A 20,320-nucleotide genomic window follows, 5' to 3' on the forward strand; every position below is an offset into this window, starting at 1 on the left:
TGGCGGTGCGACATGAGGTGTCTGATTCTGGAACGCAATGTCGCGCGCGGTACATTTTATTGGGCCACATTTTATTCTCCCTCGACTCGTGCAGTCGCTGAATTAAATTAAGAAAAAAAAAAAAACGGAAGGAAGAGGATAGGTGTATGGAGGAGAGTGCCTGAGGAGACTGGGCGCATCGAAAGGGCCCTTCATCCGTGCCGGTCCATTTCACCGGACGAGTGTGAAGCGAATGTTGGTGGCCGGAGAGCAGACGGCAGAAGCGCGAAAGAGAGAGACAGGACGCTTGTTTTATTGAACAATAAAACGACGTAGACAGGCCATTAGAAGTTTTGTCGCTCTCGAGCATCCGGCTCTGCTCAACCGAAGAGAATAGAAATTGCCGGCCAAATCGGCACCGACACGCGCGCAAGTAGAAGAAACCGAGCCACTGTAACGGCGTACGAGTGAAAACAAAAGAGATGGGGGCAACAAAAGATGCTGCAGGCTCAAGCTTCAGCGGGCCTAAAAACTTCTCCCTGGTGGCAGGATGGCAAAACAAAAGAAAGTAGGGGAAAAAAAAAACGCCAGGAAAGAAGGCCTTTGTTTTAGGGGTTGGAAACTTGGTCTGCCAGAATTTGCGCAACCCTGCAATTTTCTACTGTTACCAACCTATCCGGTTTCCCGTACCGATGCAGCATGGTGAACTTTACGTGCTGTTTTTGTCATTAAGCAGCTCGCGCATTAAGACAAGTTTCTGATAAGACGATTTTGACACAGCGTTTTAGCGACGTTAGCTCAACTTTAGACTGTATCGTGGTGACAGGGATGGACGAACAGTTTCTGGCTTTTTCGATTCTGAGCGTGGCGACAGAAAAACTTATCGACGATTTATGTAAAAAAATTTGACCACCTTCGCAATTGAGATGCGAAGATTCAGGAAATAGTTGGGCTGGTGGTCGTGACCAGCTTTAACTTGGCTTTTTCTAAACCTTTAACTTTGCATTTTCTATAGCTTTAAGTTGGCTTTTCTATAGCATTGACTTGGCTTTTCTATGGCTATAACTTGGTTGATAGATCCGACACTGATGCTGCCGAGCGCACGCTGCCGTCTCCCTCAACAAGCAGAGCACCTATACGTCAGAGGTTACGTCATCACTAGACGCAGCCAATACCCGACACCCGACACGTGCCTCCCGACCCGAACATCTGAGCCGCGGCGCGCACTCCCCACACCGGTTCGCCGGCTCCTTGCCTCCTGGCCACTTCCTCTCCCACTTCTTGGCCTTGAATTTTCCTCCCCCCCATTTTGCTGCGCCGATTTTATTGATTGATTTGATTGTAGGGTTTAACGTGCCGACGCAACGCAGGCGATGAGGCGCGCCGTAGTAAAGGCCTCCGGATTAATTTTGACCACCTGGGGCAGTGATCTCTTCTAAATCGTTCAAGGACCCACCATTTGTGCTACTCGGCTACTCCTCCCTGCCTCTTACCCCTCCTCCCTTATTATGGCCGCATGGCTTTCCCTTCGAAATAAAGGATTACAACAACAACAACCACCTGGGGATCTTTAACGTGCGTCGAAATCTCGTACACACGGCCGTTTATGCTTTTCGCCTCCAACGGAAAAGCGGCCGCCGCGCCCGGGAATCGAACCCGCGTCCTCATGCTCAGCAGCAGAACGCCTTAGCCACTTAGCCACCGCGGCGGGTCAGCGCCGATTTTTGGGCGACGCCCGGCACGGCTGGAACTCAAGGATAAAGAGCTCCGCTGTTAAAGACAAAGAAACAAATGTGAATGAAAATACTAAGAAAGCAAAAGCGGTCCGGCTCGAGAGAGAGAGAGAGAGAGAGAGAGAGAGAGAGAGAGAGAGAGAGAGAGAGAGAGAGAGAGAGAGAGAGAGAGAGAGAGAGAGAGAGAGAGAGAGAGAGAGAGAGAGAGAGAGAGAGAGAGATTTTTCTGTGACGCAAGGAAAAAAATAAAAAAATGTGATCGACGCCCATGGTAGGAACAGCTGGTTCGCATGTTGTGACGATAGCTATTACGACAATAGGAATTCCATAAAGAGAAGCAATCCTCGCTTCCCTAATCAAGTTAGTGGGAGCTATATTCATTTCTCAGAAAAAAATGAGCCATCCTCGTGTGAAAAGTGTGTGCAGTGAATGTGTTCTACGACATCATTACGTTTACGCGTGGCAAAGGAAAGAGAAACGTGCACAATAACCTATTGCTTACTGGTTGCATGTTCACGTCTCGTTTGTCAGACACCTCATGACCGGTTAGCGTGTTCTGGCGGCAAGATCTAGCCACACTGCAAGTCGTAATTGAACGAATGGAAACTGTGTACACAGAACCACACGCGATTTGTTGTGCCCCCCCCCCCCCTTATTGTTTTCAAATCTTTTTCTGTTTTCCTGTCGCTTTCATATCTTTACTCGGAGTTTTAATCGCACGAGGACGTTGTTGTGACTTATCTTGCCACCTGCATATAAGACTTTGTCGTACATAGCTGTCTCCCTGATTATCTATAGGTATCCCTTGACATTACTAAAATGGCTGGAATAACGAGACTGTGATGCATAAGGTCTGTTCTGTGCAACCAAAAAAAGACGAAGCACGTACTTGCAGTTGTCCGAAATCCCAATACAGTCGAACATCGTTAATTCGAACTCCAAGGCGATAGAAAATCTGTTCGAATTAGCTGGCGTTCGAACTAGCGGGGGTCCCTTTCATTGGCGGTACGGCACACGCTACCAGTATTAGAAACGCGTGCGCGATAAAGAAGACGGCATTGCCCGTGCTTCGGAGTGAACTTTCAATAATGACGTGTTGCGAAAGTACGGCATACGCAACGGTCAGTTCGAGATGCTAACCCGAAGAAGCAGGCGGGCACTTCGGGATTACGATCCATAGTGCCAAGGTAGCAAAGCCTGCAATGTGACGCCCACGCCCCGCGAATAGCATGCATGCGCATGAAGGCACCTACCCTCCGACATCTGGGCGAATGCACTAATACGCAGCGCCAATCGTTCCATGCTTCGCCTCATCGCGCATGCAACACGGGGAGTTGCGTGCGCGGAGTCAATTTACGCAGAGCAAGAACGCGGTTACGGGTTTGGGAAGCTGCGGAAGCTGGGGAAGCATTGAACTTTGGCCTTCGGTTTCGAATTCGGTTTCGGTTTCGGTTTCGAATCTCTTGGATATTAATCCAAGAGAATATGCCCGTATGTGCGGACGAGCAAGATTGTTCGAATTAACCGTGGCACAAGTTTTGGGTTTGAATTAGCGAGAGTTTTCCCCCTATTCCAATATACGTCACCTTGCCAGGACCAATGGACGAGTTCTAATTATCCGTTAGTTCGAATTACGCCACTTCAAATTAACGAGGTTCGACTGTACCAAGTCGCCCAACCAACTCGCTAGGATAAAGAGGTAGGAACCGGATCGGGTATAATTTAAAACTGAATAAAATTTCTCTAGCTTTAACGGCCCTGAAACTGCTTAACAGTGCAATAAGGTTGGTAAATTTGAATCGACGTGATGAAAAAAGAGCATGGTCTTTTGTCTCCTTCTCGCTGTGAAACGAAATACCGAAATGAGCACTATTGTTTTTCGCCCTGTTTCTTGCTCTCAACTCTCTACACGTAAGTGAGAAGGAGGGAGGGAGGGGAAAAGGCAACCTTCGCCGCCCATGTGACCTCCTGTACTAAAACCAATGACACGCTCTGTACTCCAGCAGCTATTAATAAAAACCCGAAACTTGCGATGCGAGGCTTCAGGTCTGCCTTGGTCAACCGCTCAGTTGATTACCGACTGCGTAGTTAAGCGCAAAGGCAACCGACTACGCAATGTCAGCAAGGCCGATCCGTGACCTTTCAGGGATCAATTGCGACCGCTTGCGTGAGAGGCACGCCCATTGCGCAACCGGCCGTAACTTACGAATTAAAATAGGCTCGTAATGAAAGAACGAAGTAAAAAAAAAAAAAAAGGAGACAAGATCAATGCTGCGGCCGCTCATGGTACATTCTTGTAGCCACCGCAGGTCGGCAATCGATTTTTCTTCCCCTCAAACCACGTTGGCCAGGCGGCTTTGCATTCGGCCCCGCATGTGTTATGTCCTTTAGTTGGCGTATTGTCGACTACAATAAAAACGAAGAAATAAACTATTGATTTTAAAGAAATGTACTTTAAATATGAAATGCTCTCAATGCTGACAGCTATTCCTTGCTTGGATCGGAATACGAATCCCCTGCTTTTCGGTTTCGATTTAACCATGGATAAACATCCGCCAGCGAAAGTTTTGGAATCGGTTAAATACTGAACAGCGCTTTCTGAATACAAGTACTTCTCTTCGCGGTCACGAAATTCACCACAACTTAGGCCCACTATCTCGTTGAAATGGTTCTTACGGTTCAATGCAGTTCCCGATATAAAGTACACCCTCCCTATTATCCAGTGAAAAAAAATTGTCGCACACTCGTTCCTTGATCACATGAACGGGCAAGCAAAGCTGCCGAGTCCACGTGTCCTTATTTTTGGTATTCGAAAACTTATAAGAAAGATATGCAAGAAAAAGATACAAGATACACGATTAAGATATAAGATTATTTTCGAATTTTGAACAGCGCATTAACCAGGGTGCTGTCCAAAAGAGTGGGAGACTAAATTAGTGCAGGAAGCAAGACAAAATAATATCTAGCTTGCGAATTAGCATAATTTCGAGTGAATTAAGTTAACTAAAGTATGTATAGTACCATAGTTTCATCCTAGACGACACCCACGGGGCTGTTACAACCTGTATCAAGCGGTTGGGCCGAACCTGGTGAGGCTGTTCGAACGGCACGAATAGCCTGTTTCATGTATTTGCTTTACAGGTGCGATGGCTAAATAATTATGATATGGACTAGGATAAAGTTCCCGAAGCTACGGAGTCATCTGAGCACTCAACCACAGTATAATTAGTTTTAGAGCGGTCATTGTAGAACACGAGTCACAGCGGTTTTCGGGAACTATCGACACTCATATATTGACAGTAGATGAAATTCCGGCGTGTTTACAACTCTACAGTGAACTACTTATAAGAAGTACGTCAGTAATTCAGAAGTACGTACATAACACAGCTATACAGTCGCGATAGTGGTCGAACATGTACTATATACTTGTCGAAGATATCCGCATTAAGACGCCAGTTACAAAGCATCCACTGCGAAGTTGGCCTAGCCCCAATACGCATTTCTCTCGCTGACGACACAAAAAATTCCCGTCAACGTACCACTCATAGCTTCACTGCAACACGCTTTTCTTGTTTGGAAACCATCAATGAAGTCGAGAACCATACCGGCCTGAATAAAATGCATACAAGCTTAGCGTAGAGGTGCCGTCATACGTAATTGGAACAAGCATTTGTGAATATTACAAAATTTTTGTCTTACTGGCTTTATGGCACCCATTACCCGTCCACAGGAAGCTTTTTCTATTAGGGAGGACTCCTTTAAACGAACACCAATGCAGCCAGGGAGTTACCGGACGAAGAAATTGCTGTAAGTTGCTGTAAAACCCCTGCGTCCTGTAGCCATGCCTGTTTCTCTCACCAAAGCGACAGTGCTGTAAACAGCAAATTAAATTCTGCTAACAGGTATAGCATTGCGAGTCTCGATGGGCTGAAAATACTTGAACCATCGCTATTCAAAACATGTTACAGCGAGAAATAAATGGTTATTGTGCCGTTGTTGGAAGCGTTGGAAAATGCGATGGTTAGAATGACCACCGCAGCCTTTATACATGCATTGTGTGCGGTGCTAATGTTCAGCGCGAATTTTCTAAATTACGCGTCACAAATACAGAAGAATGCCGAATCAGTGTTGAACACGGTGTTTCAAGCTAGCCACTCGGAAAAAAGAAAGACAGCCCGTACAGAGGCAACGACAACGAATACGTGCGCTCACTTCCGGCTGGTTTATCTTTATGCATGCTTCGTCAAGGAATAAACCCAGAAAGAGCGCGTGAGTTGTCGTGCCGGTCTTTTAGGTCTTTTTATGATGCGCTTGTGCTCCAGAAGCTGCATTTCTTTCCGCACAAACCCCCAGCTCGCACAAATAAAATTCCTGGGAAGATCAAAGGATAGATAAGACATGGAGATCACGTAAACACCACGCAGCAAGAAATGTGAGATGAGGTGCGTGGGTGTGTCATGAATGCCCCAGCACAAAAAAGAAGCCACCTTTGCAAAGACAACCAAGCCGTCGTCTTTAGGCACCATGCGCATGCGTATTTGTTTCTCTTTTCTTTAAGTACTGGTATGTATTAAGTAACAATACTGTTTTCAGATTAAACCGACTTCAGCCAGCGGCCGTGCCGTCTATCGTTCATGTCTCCTATTGTTTCCGTTGTCTCTGTTCCCGATGTGTTCACTTCTCTGGATGTGAACCAACCAGCTCAAACGGGCAAAAGGCACAGCTTGTGCGCCGGCGGCTGGAGGTCATTGCGACACGATGAATGACCTTGAAAATTGCTGCGTAGTAGAGCTTTCGCTCTAAAAAGTACAAGAAATGAGGCTGCTGCAATAAGTCATATGAAACACAGTATCCACCGTCACTTCCTAAAATTAGGCAGTCACAGCGTTTGTTTGTGTACAAAAATAAGGAAAGCTAGCCGTTGAATCAAGTCGGAAAAATTCTATTTAAGGGTGAGAGGAACCATGTTGGTGTTTCATATAGACCTCCCAGTACGCACACTTTGCACATGACTAACGTATTATTGCACCCAAGGGGGCTAATCTGACTAACAACGGGGCCCGACATACATTTAGACAAAAAAAAGGTGATATGTACTGTGACATCACACAGTGATTCCACCGTGGAAGGTCACAGCGCACGCCAAATGCCTGCAGTCAAATGGGTCTCTGAACATCGTCAATGGCCTACTTGGTCACTCTGGTCGCAGCGGTCGGTTAATCAGGTGCGCTGCTGTGAGGCGAAGCAACGGTTTTTTTTTTTTAACGAGTACGCTATTCGCGGTTAGTGCGGACACGGGATCCCAGGAGCCTTGGGGTGCCGGTGTACAAGTGTGGCGAGATTACCTGCAATCACGCGCAATGCGCGGTAAAGATGTTTCGTCGCGGTATTCGAGATGCACATGACATGGGCGATAGTTTTACGCCTGACCATCAGGACGCTCTGACAGTGCTAAAAGCATTACATCCCGACTTTACACCGCATCCTGCTTGCAACGGTATCGACCGTATACCTACATGAAAAAAAACTTCATATGTTGCACTGCATCTTAGTGGCTAGTTATAGTTATACAAACATACTTCGAGGAAGGCCAAAAGGTTGTGTAGCGTCAAGAAGCTGACTCGCAGGGCAATTTTACGGTACAAATGCGCGAATAGCCGTTGTCTCTAGTGTGTTCTAACACCTGAGGTTAAGGATTTAATTGATTAATTGTAGGCCCTAACGCGCCGACGCTACACAGGCGATGAGGCGTGCTGTAATGGAGGGCTCCGGATTAATTATGAAAACCTGGGGATCTTTACCGTGCGCCGAAATCTCGTACACACGTGCGTTTTTGCTTTTCGCCTCCATCAAAAAAGCAACCGCCGTGGCCGGGAATCGAACCAACGTCCTTGTGCTCAGCAGCAACATCTGAGATTCCCAACCATAAAACTGCTCGATTTATGACTAAATTATATATAACCCAGTTCATTGCATTAGGCTAGTTTGCAGTATGTGCCCCCCTGGAGCAATAAGGAGGTCCCTCCCAGCGGCACATGCACGTGAAACTTGGCTCACAGTGAGCTACCGGAGGCAGGCTGGCTGCTGGCAGCACGCTCATGCCTCCACTCCCACTTGGTCATTCCAGATGCCCACCCTCGCACGTATGCATCCAGCAGCTCCATGTTGCCTTTGCCACATTTCCGATGCCCCGGCTGAAGCGCTACAACCTCCAAGCTCAGAGCTCGGAGGATGCAGCGATCGCCTGCGGCTGCACCAGCAGGCTTGTTCTGTGTCCTGCAGCTTTGCCAGTTTTAGCAATAGCTTTTAACCGTTATTACACTACACTGCCGCGCCCTTACCACCAACTCCCCATAGTATGAGGCGCTCCCTAAACCGAGTGAAAATAAAATAATAAGTTGATGAAATGCCGACAATAGACGGCCCCTCGCATCACGCTCGATTTAGCCCCTTTTCTTTCAAGTCAAGCGATAAAAAAGAGAGTTGCTACGACTGTACGAAAGATGGCTCAAGCTCCTTGTGTCTGAAGCAATGCCTTTGTACTGCTCCAGTGCGCGCTTTGCGAGAAGGGCCGCGCATTGAAGATGGAAGGTATACCAAAGAAAAAAAGGCCATCGACTTCTCGGACTGCAGTGCGCTTCCCTCGAGGGCCGCCTCTTCACCAGCGACGGGGCCTTCCATGCAGGCGGAGGGCGCAGGGGGCTGCAGCCCGATGGCTCTCTGTGGCACTGCCTGAAGCAGGCGTGAATGGCGAGTCCGGCCCTTGCGCCTTCTCCGTTTTGCCGCGCATGACCGAAGTGCGGCGCACGGTGTCCTTTACCTTTCTGGGTCCCCAACATCTCCGATTCGACATACCCTGTATTCGTTTTGATAAAAGGTATTAAATTCTTCTCAACAAATTTCTTTTATGTGAAGGTACTGAGGAGTTTTCTCGTAATATTATTCTAGATGATTGCTTTTCGAGCTGCATTTGTCTAAAGAAGCAATAGCTACGACATTTCTTGGCTCATGCTTTCGGATCCTGGTGTCTAGTTCAGAAATTACATTAGTCTAAAATTAATCAAACTGCTTAGTGCTCTCCAGCCCCCTCTTTTATGTGTATTCTATGCCCCGCTTGAATGCGAACTAGCAATGAATTGGCAACACGAGTTTTTGACGCCGTCTGTTCCCAGATTTTGTGGACTTTTTAACTCGAAAGGGTTGCTTGTCTATATGTTGACGAAAGTTAGCATCGAGCTGGCGCCTGCTAAAGCCAATACCTGTCGACACAAAATCCACTGAAGTCGATAACTGCTCTTCTGTACCGACGTCAAAGGATCCGTAAGAAGCTGCATCACAGTCTATACGTTCTTGTGTTTGTACTTGCAATCAAATTACGTTTGACTCACCGAAGCTTTGTATAAGTTGGGCTATAGTGCATGGCTACCGATTATTTTGTGTTGGCTGAAGTCGCCAAGCAGGGTCACTTTTCCTTTTTACCTTTATAAAAAAGAGAGACGCCTCGGCTGGGAGCCTCACCCGCGATATCAAGATCAGTAGCGGAACGCCTTAACGATCGAGTGCTCGTGCTATCGTTGTGAAACGCCCCAATAGTAAATACGGGGAAAAATTATCATCCCTATAGAAGTTTCAGATGTCGGGTATTTTACTACACTAACAGAAAATTCAGTCTCTAAAAATACTCAAAATCTAGATTTTTATGTGAACGTACTTACCTGGTATAATAAATGTTACAACTATGCATGCGCAGAAAATGAAAAAAAAAATGCAAGAAGTTACCGCGAACAAGAACTTTCAGGATGTGGCAATGAAGCTAACAAGACTCTGGAGACGACAACACCTGTTCAAAACAGGCACGTGCCACATGAAATGTGACACAGATAACTCATAATTGCAGCGTGATTGTGTAGCAACTCCCTAGTTGCTGCTGGAGCTTTCTGCTATTTCTCTTTATTGATAAGGCAAGCTGCACGGTGGTCTCTTATTAATTGCTTTCGAAAGATATCTTCTAATTTCTGCAATGTCATTGTCAGATGTGTTCGGTGTCTTATGCAACGCAAAAATAACAAGAATTGGTCGGAACAACCATCATCAATACAAACCTAGCTTTTCCACCGTAAACGTTAGAGGACTCTCTTTGTTTCGTTGAACGCGGCAAAACTACAGCAGTGTTCAACAAGGCCGAAGAGTATCGTGCACTTTGAAATCTCAGTTTTATACTCCGTACGGTGAACTCAAATGATCAGCCCTTCGTATTTGTTTAATTTTCGCCAAAGATATCTATTTCTTAAAAGCCCGCCAGGCAATGCCACCTCCTTAACGTATTCCCGTTAGTAATAAATAGAGTGAATACGGAGCGAGGATCCTTTCTTGAAACCCTCATGGGAACAGCTACTGTTTTCCTGCTCGTATAGAGGCACGCGAGGAAAATAAAAAGGCTGGCTCTGTCCTGATCGTTTTTTTTTCGATGCACTGAATAAAACTGATTGCTCAGTTTTTTTTTTTGATAACTTGATGCCATATAAATTACCGTTCACCCGTTACACCCGTTACTATAGTTGCACGACACATGGCAGATCGCTAGTGCTTCAGAAACTTAATTCAAACTAAAACGAATAGCTGCTAACACCCGAGAAGGCTTGTGTTGGGACACACAAGCATACGTAATATAAATTAATGATCTAATTCCCTTCTTCCCCTCACCAACGTTCATATCATACACGAGTGAAACAACATCCAAACTTTTCAAGTGCATTAAATCACTGTTCACACAGCTCATTAATTACTTAGGTAATTTACGAAATTGCTACCATCAAAACACACTCAGATGAACCACTGTGAAAGTAAATTTGTCGTATTTCGTTCGCATCATCGATCGCGTGCTTCGATAAGGCCCATCTCTTTTAATCGCCATCTAACGGGAGCACGGGGCTGCTACGCGAACTGGGAGATTAATTTTTGTTTAAATTGAAATCTCACTGCGACTTGACTCCCAAGAAAAAAATATGGTTTGAGTAATTAGAACACATATTAGAGGAGATTTTTTTTTTCGCAGTCTGCCTTTTATTGTACTTGTACTTTACTCTCATGATACTCTGCCTTTATTTTGTTTGCATAATACTGATAACACAATGTGTTTGAGAAGCGTTTAAGGGAAGCTCCTTTCTTCAATGTAAATAATACGAAATGAATAATTAAATTCACTTAATTTATTCAATAAGCACAGGCACCAGATGAAGTGGCTCAACGCAGCGGCAGCGTTCTTCGCCTGAAAACGGTTTTCGCTTACGTCATAAAACGTGCATCTGAACACTAACAACGCCAAATTTAATGGCAAAAATGTCCCCACAATCTGTAAGATGTTCATCTAATGCATTACCATAGGATTAGCGAGTGCGCTTTCAGAACATGTGGGATGACATCGCGTATTCTGTACCCATTTAGCGCCGCCCACACGTTGTTCGTGAAAAGGGCTGCAAAACAAGTTGTGACGCAAATTAAGTTTAAAGATTCAATCTGTTGTATTCTCTGACCCGCCGCGGTGACTCAGTGGCTAAGGCGTTGTGCTGCTGAGCCGAAGGGGTTGGGTTCGATCCCCGGCCCTGGGGGCCGCTTTTTTGATAGAGGCAAAAAGCGAAAACCACCGCGTGCTCGAGATTTCGGCGCACGTTAAAGATCCCCAGGTGGTCAAACTTAATCCGGAGCCCTCCACTACGGCGCGCCTCATCGCCTGCGTAGCGTTGGCGCGTTAAACCTCACAATCAATCAATCAATCAATCAATCAATCAATCAATCAATCAATCAATCAATCAATCAATCAATCAATCAATCAATCAATCAATCAATCAATCAATCAATCAATCAATCAATCAATCAATCAATCAATCAATCAATCAATCAATCGTTTTATTGTCTGAAAGGAAATTACACGACTGATCCTAAGGAACAGCCAGAGGCCAGCTTCACCGCAGCGCTCCAGAGCGACAGATTAGCGTGACGAAATGCGTGAATTTAGCGAATGACGATTCCGAGCATGCAATTAGAGTAAAAAAAAGATGACCTTAGGTTTTAACAATTCCAAACCTAGTTATTACGAGCAAAAGCAAAGACCACGCAGTGTTTCGTGAAAGTTTGCTTTTGCTTAAGATTTCGCAGCCTGCCGTCCAGCTATCATCTACTAGAGGTGCAAGTTTTCCGAAAATTTTGAGGGGCTTAACTTAACAAACAGAGGTTTTCCTTTATGATTTTTTAATAAAAATATTAAAAATTGAGAAAAGATTCCGCACAGATCTATAAAAATCTCGACATGCTTCCTAGGGCGAAAGCCTTAGAGGTCTCATCAAACGCGAAAGGTGGCCGTAGTTGCTGGCGACTACCCTAATGAAACCAAATTACGGACCCTGTACAAAAAAAATAAGCGAATAAAATATACCTGGAAACTTATTGGGGTTCACATGGGACTCGAACCCGGGTCGTCAAGAGCCGCAGCCAAGTGTGGTATAACTGCAGCGCTATAACCGGTACCGTGCCAGGATGGAACAAGAATTACACGGATGCGTGCCGCATGACAGGTGAACGCGGCGGCACCGTATTCACGATGCAGCAGTGAAGAATTCTTCGAAAACAGCTGGCTTTCGCCTTCAAATAACTTAAGACACTTAAGTGCCTGATGAATTTTTCCATTAACACAGAAAAGAATACAATTGTTACATGCTGCGTCACAAAAATCTCAGCTGAGCTTCCGCTTTCAAATTCTGCGAAACATTTCACGTCAAGGCATTGATTTCAGAAAGCGTTTCCCTTACTGCGGATTCGTCGCAGCACAACGAATTTCCCCGGAAAAGCTCTGTTTATTTTTTTCAATGTTATAATGATTGAAAAAAAAAACGAAAGAAAAACTGAAGTTTTTTTGTTTTCTTCAACAGTTCACATATGTAATATCTACTGGATGATTGGATTCATTCTTTCACTTGCACTGAAAGGGGGCATGCACTCGAGCCCGGCCGGCGCACCATTGATGGCGAGACTGAGAACCCTGCGCCTCAAAGCAGCCGGCAAAGCGCTGCTTTCGTTTGCGTGCCTCGTATGTCTCTCTAGACTTTGTTCCTGTAAATTCAGTCAGCGCAGTATATTCACATATCAGTCGTTAAACTCTCGCGTAGTCACGTGGTTCGCTTGCGCTGAACCGCACGCTCAGACAGCCCAGTCGCCGCTGGGCGATAAGGTGCAGGCGAAGCAGTCTTTTCCCCTTCTCCGGCGAAGCTCCGAGCAAGCGAAGCGATAAGAAAGGCGCAGCTTGTGCGCCGCTGGCTGAAGGTCAATGCGACGTGATGAATGACCTTGAAAGAGGTAGCGCAGTAAAGCTTTCGCTCTAATAGAATCTGCGCGCACACAACATAGCTGTTGCGGCCGCGCAGGTTATATTTCTTGCTCTAATCGCCTGCTCGGCCTCGTCATTCGTCAAATTCAGATTTGGTCACGCTGATTTGTTTGTCGCTCTGAAGCATTTAAGTGAGGCTGGCCTCCGGTTGTTTCTTAGAGTGCTGCTGGAGTTCATAGCGCTAATTTATTCGAAGGTTTCCTTAATCGCGATGTTACAACGATTGTAATTTAACCTTGACCAACGCCGGTTTAGCTCCCTGCGAGCTCATGCTGTCCCACTGTGCAAGCCGCTGTGCCTGAATGTAAACATTCGACAGACATCTGTCTGACTGGGCAGGTACGGCTGAGGAGGTACACGCTCCCCCAATGTTAAAGGGAACCCGAAAGCACAGAGCCGACGCACGCCAAGTGCCTCCTAAGGGCGCTCAAAAGCGAATGTGCTCGCGAATCGAATGCTTGCATCCGTGCCGACAAGACAATTTTCGAGGCACGGCGAACTGCTTTTTGCACGCAGACGCGTCAACTTCAAAAGACGATCCCAAGAGCATGCTCGACGCGCTCCTGTGCTCCATTTAACGCGGACCCCCCTGTATACGCAATGGAATAATAGGCGCATTTGTTCTAAAGAAATCCGCACAGATATCATTCACTGCTGGTGAACTTGCAAGCCCCATTCTAACTCCATGCTTCCAAGCCCCAGCGAACTGCCACTCCAGTACTGCTCTACACAGCCCACAAAAAAAGGAAAGAAAGACTGACACCATCTTAACTTTTGAAACACCTTTCTCGGTCTATGTAAATGCTGAATTTTAGTCTGTCTTCCTGTTTGTCAGCAACCCGCAGCGCCAGAAAAAAGAAAATAATTGTAACAGCCAGAAACTATGTTTCAGCGGTCAGAATTGAACTCACATTTTATGCATGGAAAACGAAATAATTGCCAATTGATCCAGGCACGGCAGATCACTGCAAGACGTGTACAAGAATGACAGGTACGTGATCCCGACCAAGGTAAAAAAGGAAGGGAAGTGAAGAGGAAGAGCGTGATGCCCCTCTTTGCTATACATGCCTTGGCGAGAGAATCAAATCAATTGTGACTGGATTTTAAAATTGCGTGGAAATAAACTGCACAGGAATATTACAAAACATCGGAAAATTCAGTTTGAGATGTGAAAATTTTGAATACACTCTTTCAAAGTAATTAAGGCAATTGGAAGTTTGTGCTAGGCATTCACAGTGCTTAAATTACTGCATAAACGCGCTACTACTTTTGATATCGCTAACTCAGTTATCGAGGTGAAAAAAAAGATTCCAAGAATAAAATCTAGGACTGGGCGGGAAATTTAAGCTCGACAGTTGGGACCGGTGCAGTGCAACTCTCCTCACAAGATTTGTGTATTGATGGAGGCGAAAAACAAAAAAGCCCATGTATAAAATACAGGCGCGCAATCCGAGCTCCAAATTTGAAAAAAAAAAGAAAAAAAGCCAAGGGAGCAAAATTTACCCTGAAGTAGAATTATCGGTTCGAAACAGAAACATTAAACTCTACAGTTAATCAATTGCACAAAGGCAGGAAATATGCTCAATCTTTCGTTAAAGCTCCTCTCCTGCAAACTTTCTCACTTGAAATAGGGAATAGGCAAAGAATAGGGAATGGACGTGAAAAGTTCCCAATGGTAAAACAAAAAACGAAATTGACTTCATTTTAAGTGAGAATAACCCAGCTATGGTGCAGGACGTGGAGTTGCTAGGCAACATTCAGAGCAGCGATCATAGGATGGTTGGGTATGTGCAAAGCTAGGCTGAATTTCAGAAGAGAAAATAGGAAACTCGTGAAAAGCAAGAAACCCACCATGGAAGTAAGTCAGACCCAGGACGCAGGACTCTGAAATAACCCTTAAAACAAATTCGCACTTTTAACCGGGGAGAATGAGGATAGTGTAGACATTCTAAATGACAACCTAACAAAGGCGATGACCGAATCAGCAGCAGCTGTGGGAGGAGTTGCTTGTAGGAAACAAACTGCAAAACTAACGCGGAAAACGAAGGAACGAGAGAGAATAAACAAAGGAACCAATTGCGAAACGTAAGAACATGAAAGTTAATGTAGAGGAAACGAGCTTCCTGGATTAGAGAACAAACTCGACTAGAGGATATCAGATACAGTTCAAATAGATAAAAAGAAATGAACTTGGGCTGGCCACGTAATTACACTAATGACAACCGTTGGACCAGCATGGTAACAGAGTGGATGCCCAGAGAGGGGTCGGGAAAAAGGGGAAGGGGAATAACTCTATCGAAGCACAAAATAAGGAAATTCAGAGACGCAGAATGGACTCGAGCAGCGCAGTACATGACCGGTTGGAGGTCGATGGTAGAGGCGTTGGTGCTGCAGTGGACCTAGTAGGCTGTTGATGACGACGATGTTCTACAACAATCATTCGATTTTAAATATAGCCTCGATTTCGCACTTCTTTTTGCAACGCCCACATTAATATAAGGTTTGTTACACTTTACGTGTCTATCCCTGTACTAGCCACTGGGGAAAACACACACAAAAAATGAAGCAGGCTCACACTAACGCGTAAGACTTGAATGTAGGGAAGCTGTACACACCCTTCACGACCATCACAAAGGTTTAAGTCCACGATTGCAAGCCGATTTGCTTCTTCTTAACTGCCACAACGAACATTTACTACATCTTTGTTGCTATAAGTTTGAGGCTTGCGCTGAGCAATATATTGGTATTTATAACTGCGGACACGAAAAATTACGATTTGCTAAACAGCTTCGCTGTAAAATATCGCTCGCACAAAATTTTTACGGAATCTCTCTCACATTTCCTTAAATGGTGGCGGAAAGAGCAGTCAAAATCAAGCCATAATTGTTTACTGTTACAATCAAAAATGAAAGTAATGAAAACAGAATCCGGCGTTTCGCCATTTGTAACATCTCGCATAGAAAAGTAAACGCCGAGGGGAATCCAAGAAGGGGATTCTCCCCCTTTAAGCACTGTCGGAACTAGCACTACCAACCCTCCCTCCTAGAAATCTCCTACGCTGCCTGCCTACGCCATTTTCGCATCCACCTTTCCCCAAGGTTGTCGGTCTTGATCCGCTGCTTGTGCGAAAAAAGCTGCACACTTACCTGTTTCGAATCCCGTGCTCTGTAAAGCATTTCTGATGTTGCTGAGTTTCCCCCTATCTTTATTTACCAGTAAATGACCTTCCATTGCGCGGATATAGTATGTTAAATCAAATATTGTTCTCAAATGAACAATTGACTGTCGACGTGCAATTGGCTGGTTAAGTAAATGCTCTCGAGCCATGCCCGCAGCCATCCGCGTAGCATTTAAACATGCTGCTTGCAGTCTTCAAGCATGCTTTTCGCAGCATTTTTGGAGACCTCTAGATGGTACTTAGACGTGCAAAGCCTGCCGGTGACGACACAGACCTTACCAACAGCAAGAACGTATGCCATCATGCGGTGCGCTTCCATACTGGTTGCTATTTTGGCTTAAGGTAGAAACGTTTCTCCTTTGACTAAAGGAGAAACGATTCTCCTTTTGAGGGCAAATATACGGAACATCTTTGTTCCTTCATTTAGAGAAAATATATGACGCCATTTTCCCTAAGAGTGCACCTGCACCCTCTCTGCTTTTTTCCTGCCACGATTGTAGTCGGTATTTGCTAATCTCCACTTCAATGCTTTAGGAAGGTGGGCGAGCCCCCATTCTGTGCTGGATGGATATTCTGGCATTGCATTACGATGTATTCGATTATTCTAGTATCTATGCCACATCATAGAAGTCTCGTCCTGTTACGAATGTTTCCTTATAAAGGCCCTGGTTCTCAGAACGTAGCCAGCTCTGACCTCATTAAGCAGTACACTCTGTTCTGCAGGATCCTAGAAATTTGCTTTCTTGATTCCTCTTTTACCTGCTTTATCGGGCCGCATTGATTTTTTTTTTGCTTCCATCCTCTCCGCCCATTTAACCGTCTCTGTTCTTTCAGATTTTTTTAGTCTTGACAACCTACTTGCACCTCCAATTTTGTATTTCGTCATCAGTTTTCTCGTCCTCTTTTGTTACTGACTCTACACGCTTTTAGTACACATGAACTTGTACACCCTCCTTGCCGATTTCTTATTCCACGTTTCTAAGCCTCTCACATGTTTTACTTCGTACTTTCCTTACATATAATGAGGCCCAGCCAATATCCTCCTGCACGGCCTTACCATGAGCGCCTAAAGTGCCAATCGGCCGACTGCATTCTGTTTCAATCGAGCTTGGACAGGACCTCTGATTTTAAGCGCAACACGACATTTGATAATGTGAGCGGCAACCCCATTACTTTTTCCAAATCTCTCCTACTACTTAACGTTTATTGTACGCGCCCACAGCGCTCCCTGTTTCATTATAGCCTCATTTCGTCTCCTTTTCATTTTAAGATGTCGCTCACGGGTACTTGGGTAGCATTTTTGTTCGTTCAAACATCTGCCCGACTCTTTGTATTGCTTTGCAAATGTTACGGTTTTCTAGTGAATAATTACTGACGCGATATTAGTTACATCGTTAAATACTAAATCTTGTGATTTTCGTACGCTAAAATATAGGCACACATACATTACTTCCGTAACCCACATATCTGTACAGTCCAGCAAGTATTGTGCAGCATTCGCTCGTGACTCCATTACGTCTGCGTACGCCAGTCGTGGAGTCCGCTGTTCCACCAGCTGTTTAAAGCCTTGGTAAGACAAGTCAGTGTCAATTTTACTCTCTTCCAATAATCTTGCTATTCTTTCAACGTAAAGTGTGAGCAACAATCGCGAAAGAGGAGATACCTGCTTTAACCCTCTTAAATATACACGTGCTCTGTGCGCCTACGTCGTTCCCACTCCATTTGCGCGTGGTTATCTTCGTATATTGACTTGAGCAGCTGTAAAAAGCCTGCACCAATACGCCCTTGTTCCATAATGTGCCACAGAAATTCTTAGTCTACGTTGCCATAAGCTACCTTCATGTATAGAAACTGAGACACAGTGGTCTGTCCTGAACTACTGAAATATTTATGCAATGGGTAAGAACAAAAAAAAAATGTTTTCTTCTAAGCGCCGGCCTGGCCGAAATACATTTTGGAGTTCTTCCAACCATCCATTCTTCTCCACCCACTTCAAGAGCTCTGCTTTTATGGCTTCAGTGGCAAGTATATAGTGAACCTACGTCATTCTAACCCGCCTGTACGAACTCGCCCTGTACTCATAGATTCACCCATGCATTCGCGCCACTGCACGAGAATTCTCGTGGTTTTATAGCGCGTTCGATAGCGCTAATGAAATGTGCTTTGCCCGCTGAATCTGACTGTTTGATGCCCTCTATTAGAAATTTGTACGGTCCTGCTTCCGTGTTTCTGAAAAATACTTATGAAAAACATTCTGAAAAATGCGATGACTCGGGATGTTCTCTTTTAATCCAGCTGAAGTTTTACCGAACTAAGAAGGCAAACTGGGTTGTTCTAGCCAAGACTTGGCAGACAGCGTCCGCACAAAAAAGTGCAAGGAAAGCTTGCAAAGTTGTTTTCATGATGATAGAGACATCTATTGAGCAACCAACATCTCTGCCACCTGGACACAGGGCGGCCTCCCATTTGTGTATTCATCTGTCTGATATACCAACGACCTTCAAAAAAACGCACGGCGACAGTGTGCACGCGAGTAAGAGGTCCACGAATGTTAACTCGGAGCGCGAAGACACACGGCGCGTGGCGGCGAAGTCTCCTGTAGCTGGAAAGCAGAAGGTCGTTTATTCACTCACTGCGCGGTGCACAGCGAGTAGCCGCGCACATCAAATTGGGCGGCGGAGCGAGGAGGGCTGGGTTGGTCGCACTTACCGATGAGGTAGGAGTAGCCATCGAGTCGGAGCACGCACTTCTTGGTGGCCTCGGGCCGTCGGCTGTTACCGGTCATGAGCGGCACGCTGTTGGACTTCTGGAGGGCGTCTTTTCCCATGCGATTCTGGGCGAGCAGAGAGCTTTCCGGGGCGCCCGGGCCGTCTATCTGCATGGTAGGCCGGCCTAAGCGCGCGGGCTCTCCCCCGCCCAGGCCGACCGCCGCATCACGCTCTTCTCCTGCGAGCGCCGACAGCGCACCGGCCGCACACTTGAGCCTCCCCCACGTCGCCCAAAGGGGCTGCGACGCTCTGCTCTGTCCACGCCGACCACGCCGCGCTACGTCCCGCCGCCCACGCCGTCGCCTAATACGCCGCTGCCCTCGTTGCGCAACCGCACACGACCACGACCACGACGCGCCGCGCGCACGCAAGGCCCCCGCCTGTTTGGCGTGCTGGCGTTGCGCCGTCGGTCGCGGCTGCGCGAACCGTTTAGTACCTGAGGCACGGTGAGAGGCGCGCTTCGCGACACCCCGCGCACCTTTAAAGATGCAAACACGACGGACCTACACACTGACTGACAACGTAAGGCGCCACTGTCGGCAAACAGTAGCACACCCAGCGTTTGTTTTGATCTGAGTCCCCGGCGGACCCTTTCTAGAACAACGCGCTTGTTTCAACCGTTATATTTTTCCTTGGTCCTGTGCAGCGGAGCGTTTGTCCGTTTGTCTAGGGCGCAACTGCTATTCCACGTTCGTCCTGTGAGGCGTGAATTTCGCGTGGGCTGCATGCAGGAAGCAGTGGAATCCCCGGGAGCCCCAGGGCCCGGGACAACGAATCCGTTATTAAATGCGTTCACATTTCATTTGACACATATTCCACCCACCCTTCCCCCAGACAAAAATGATCGTTAATAACGCGGTACAGTTTGGAGCGAAATTAGAATGCGCGACAGAGTGCTGTCATTTAGAGTAAAAGTATTCCACAAAATACGAAACTCCATTTTCCCACATTGTTACCCCGGCCTGTTGTCAAGGGAAGCAGTAGAAGCAAAATGAAGAGTACAGTTCCAGGCGTGAGTGAATATACTAGCATGAATGAATGAATGAATGAATGAATGAATGAATGAATGAATGAATGAATGAATGAATGAATGAATGAATGAATTTATTACACTGAAACTCGAAAGAAAAAAACACCAGCAGGCGTACTTTGTCACACCTACGGGTGGACACCGGAACGCCTGCTGGTGTGGGGGGTGGGGAAGGGGACGATAGGCAGATAGGGAGGAGAAACAAGGAAGAGAGAGACCACCATCCAAGTGAGTCGGTTTTCATTAAAGCAC

The 20,320-nt window shown here is 46.0% G+C and overlaps 1 protein-coding gene across 7 annotated transcripts in view; it reads right to left on the reverse strand.

The window, feature by feature from the left end:
- The window catches only part of LOC144155795 (dual specificity calcium/calmodulin-dependent 3',5'-cyclic nucleotide phosphodiesterase 1A-like), a 670,747-nt gene that overhangs the window by 169,712 nt on the left and 480,715 nt on the right, over positions 1-20,320 (reverse strand). For 3 of the 7 annotated variants that reach the window (XM_077687459.1, XM_077687458.1, XM_077687453.1), the window contains exon 2: positions 18,980-19,216. The exons of 1 other annotated variant lie outside the window; for it this stretch is intronic. In XM_077687459.1, coding sequence (XP_077543585.1) covers positions 18,980-19,151 — 172 coding nt within the window. In that variant the 5' untranslated portion in view covers positions 19,152-19,216. Of the gene's footprint in view, positions 1-18,979; positions 19,345-20,320 lie in introns of those variants that run through there. 3 more of the 7 variants (XM_077687456.1, XM_077687455.1, XM_077687454.1) reach the window with 2 other exon arrangements.

Source organism: Haemaphysalis longicornis, unplaced genomic scaffold, assembly GCF_048455015.1.
Source record: "Haemaphysalis longicornis isolate Haplotype H1 unplaced genomic scaffold, Haemaphysalis longicornis Haplotype H1 scaffold_1, whole genome shotgun sequence".
NCBI lineage: Eukaryota > Metazoa > Arthropoda > Arachnida > Ixodida > Ixodidae > Haemaphysalis > Haemaphysalis longicornis.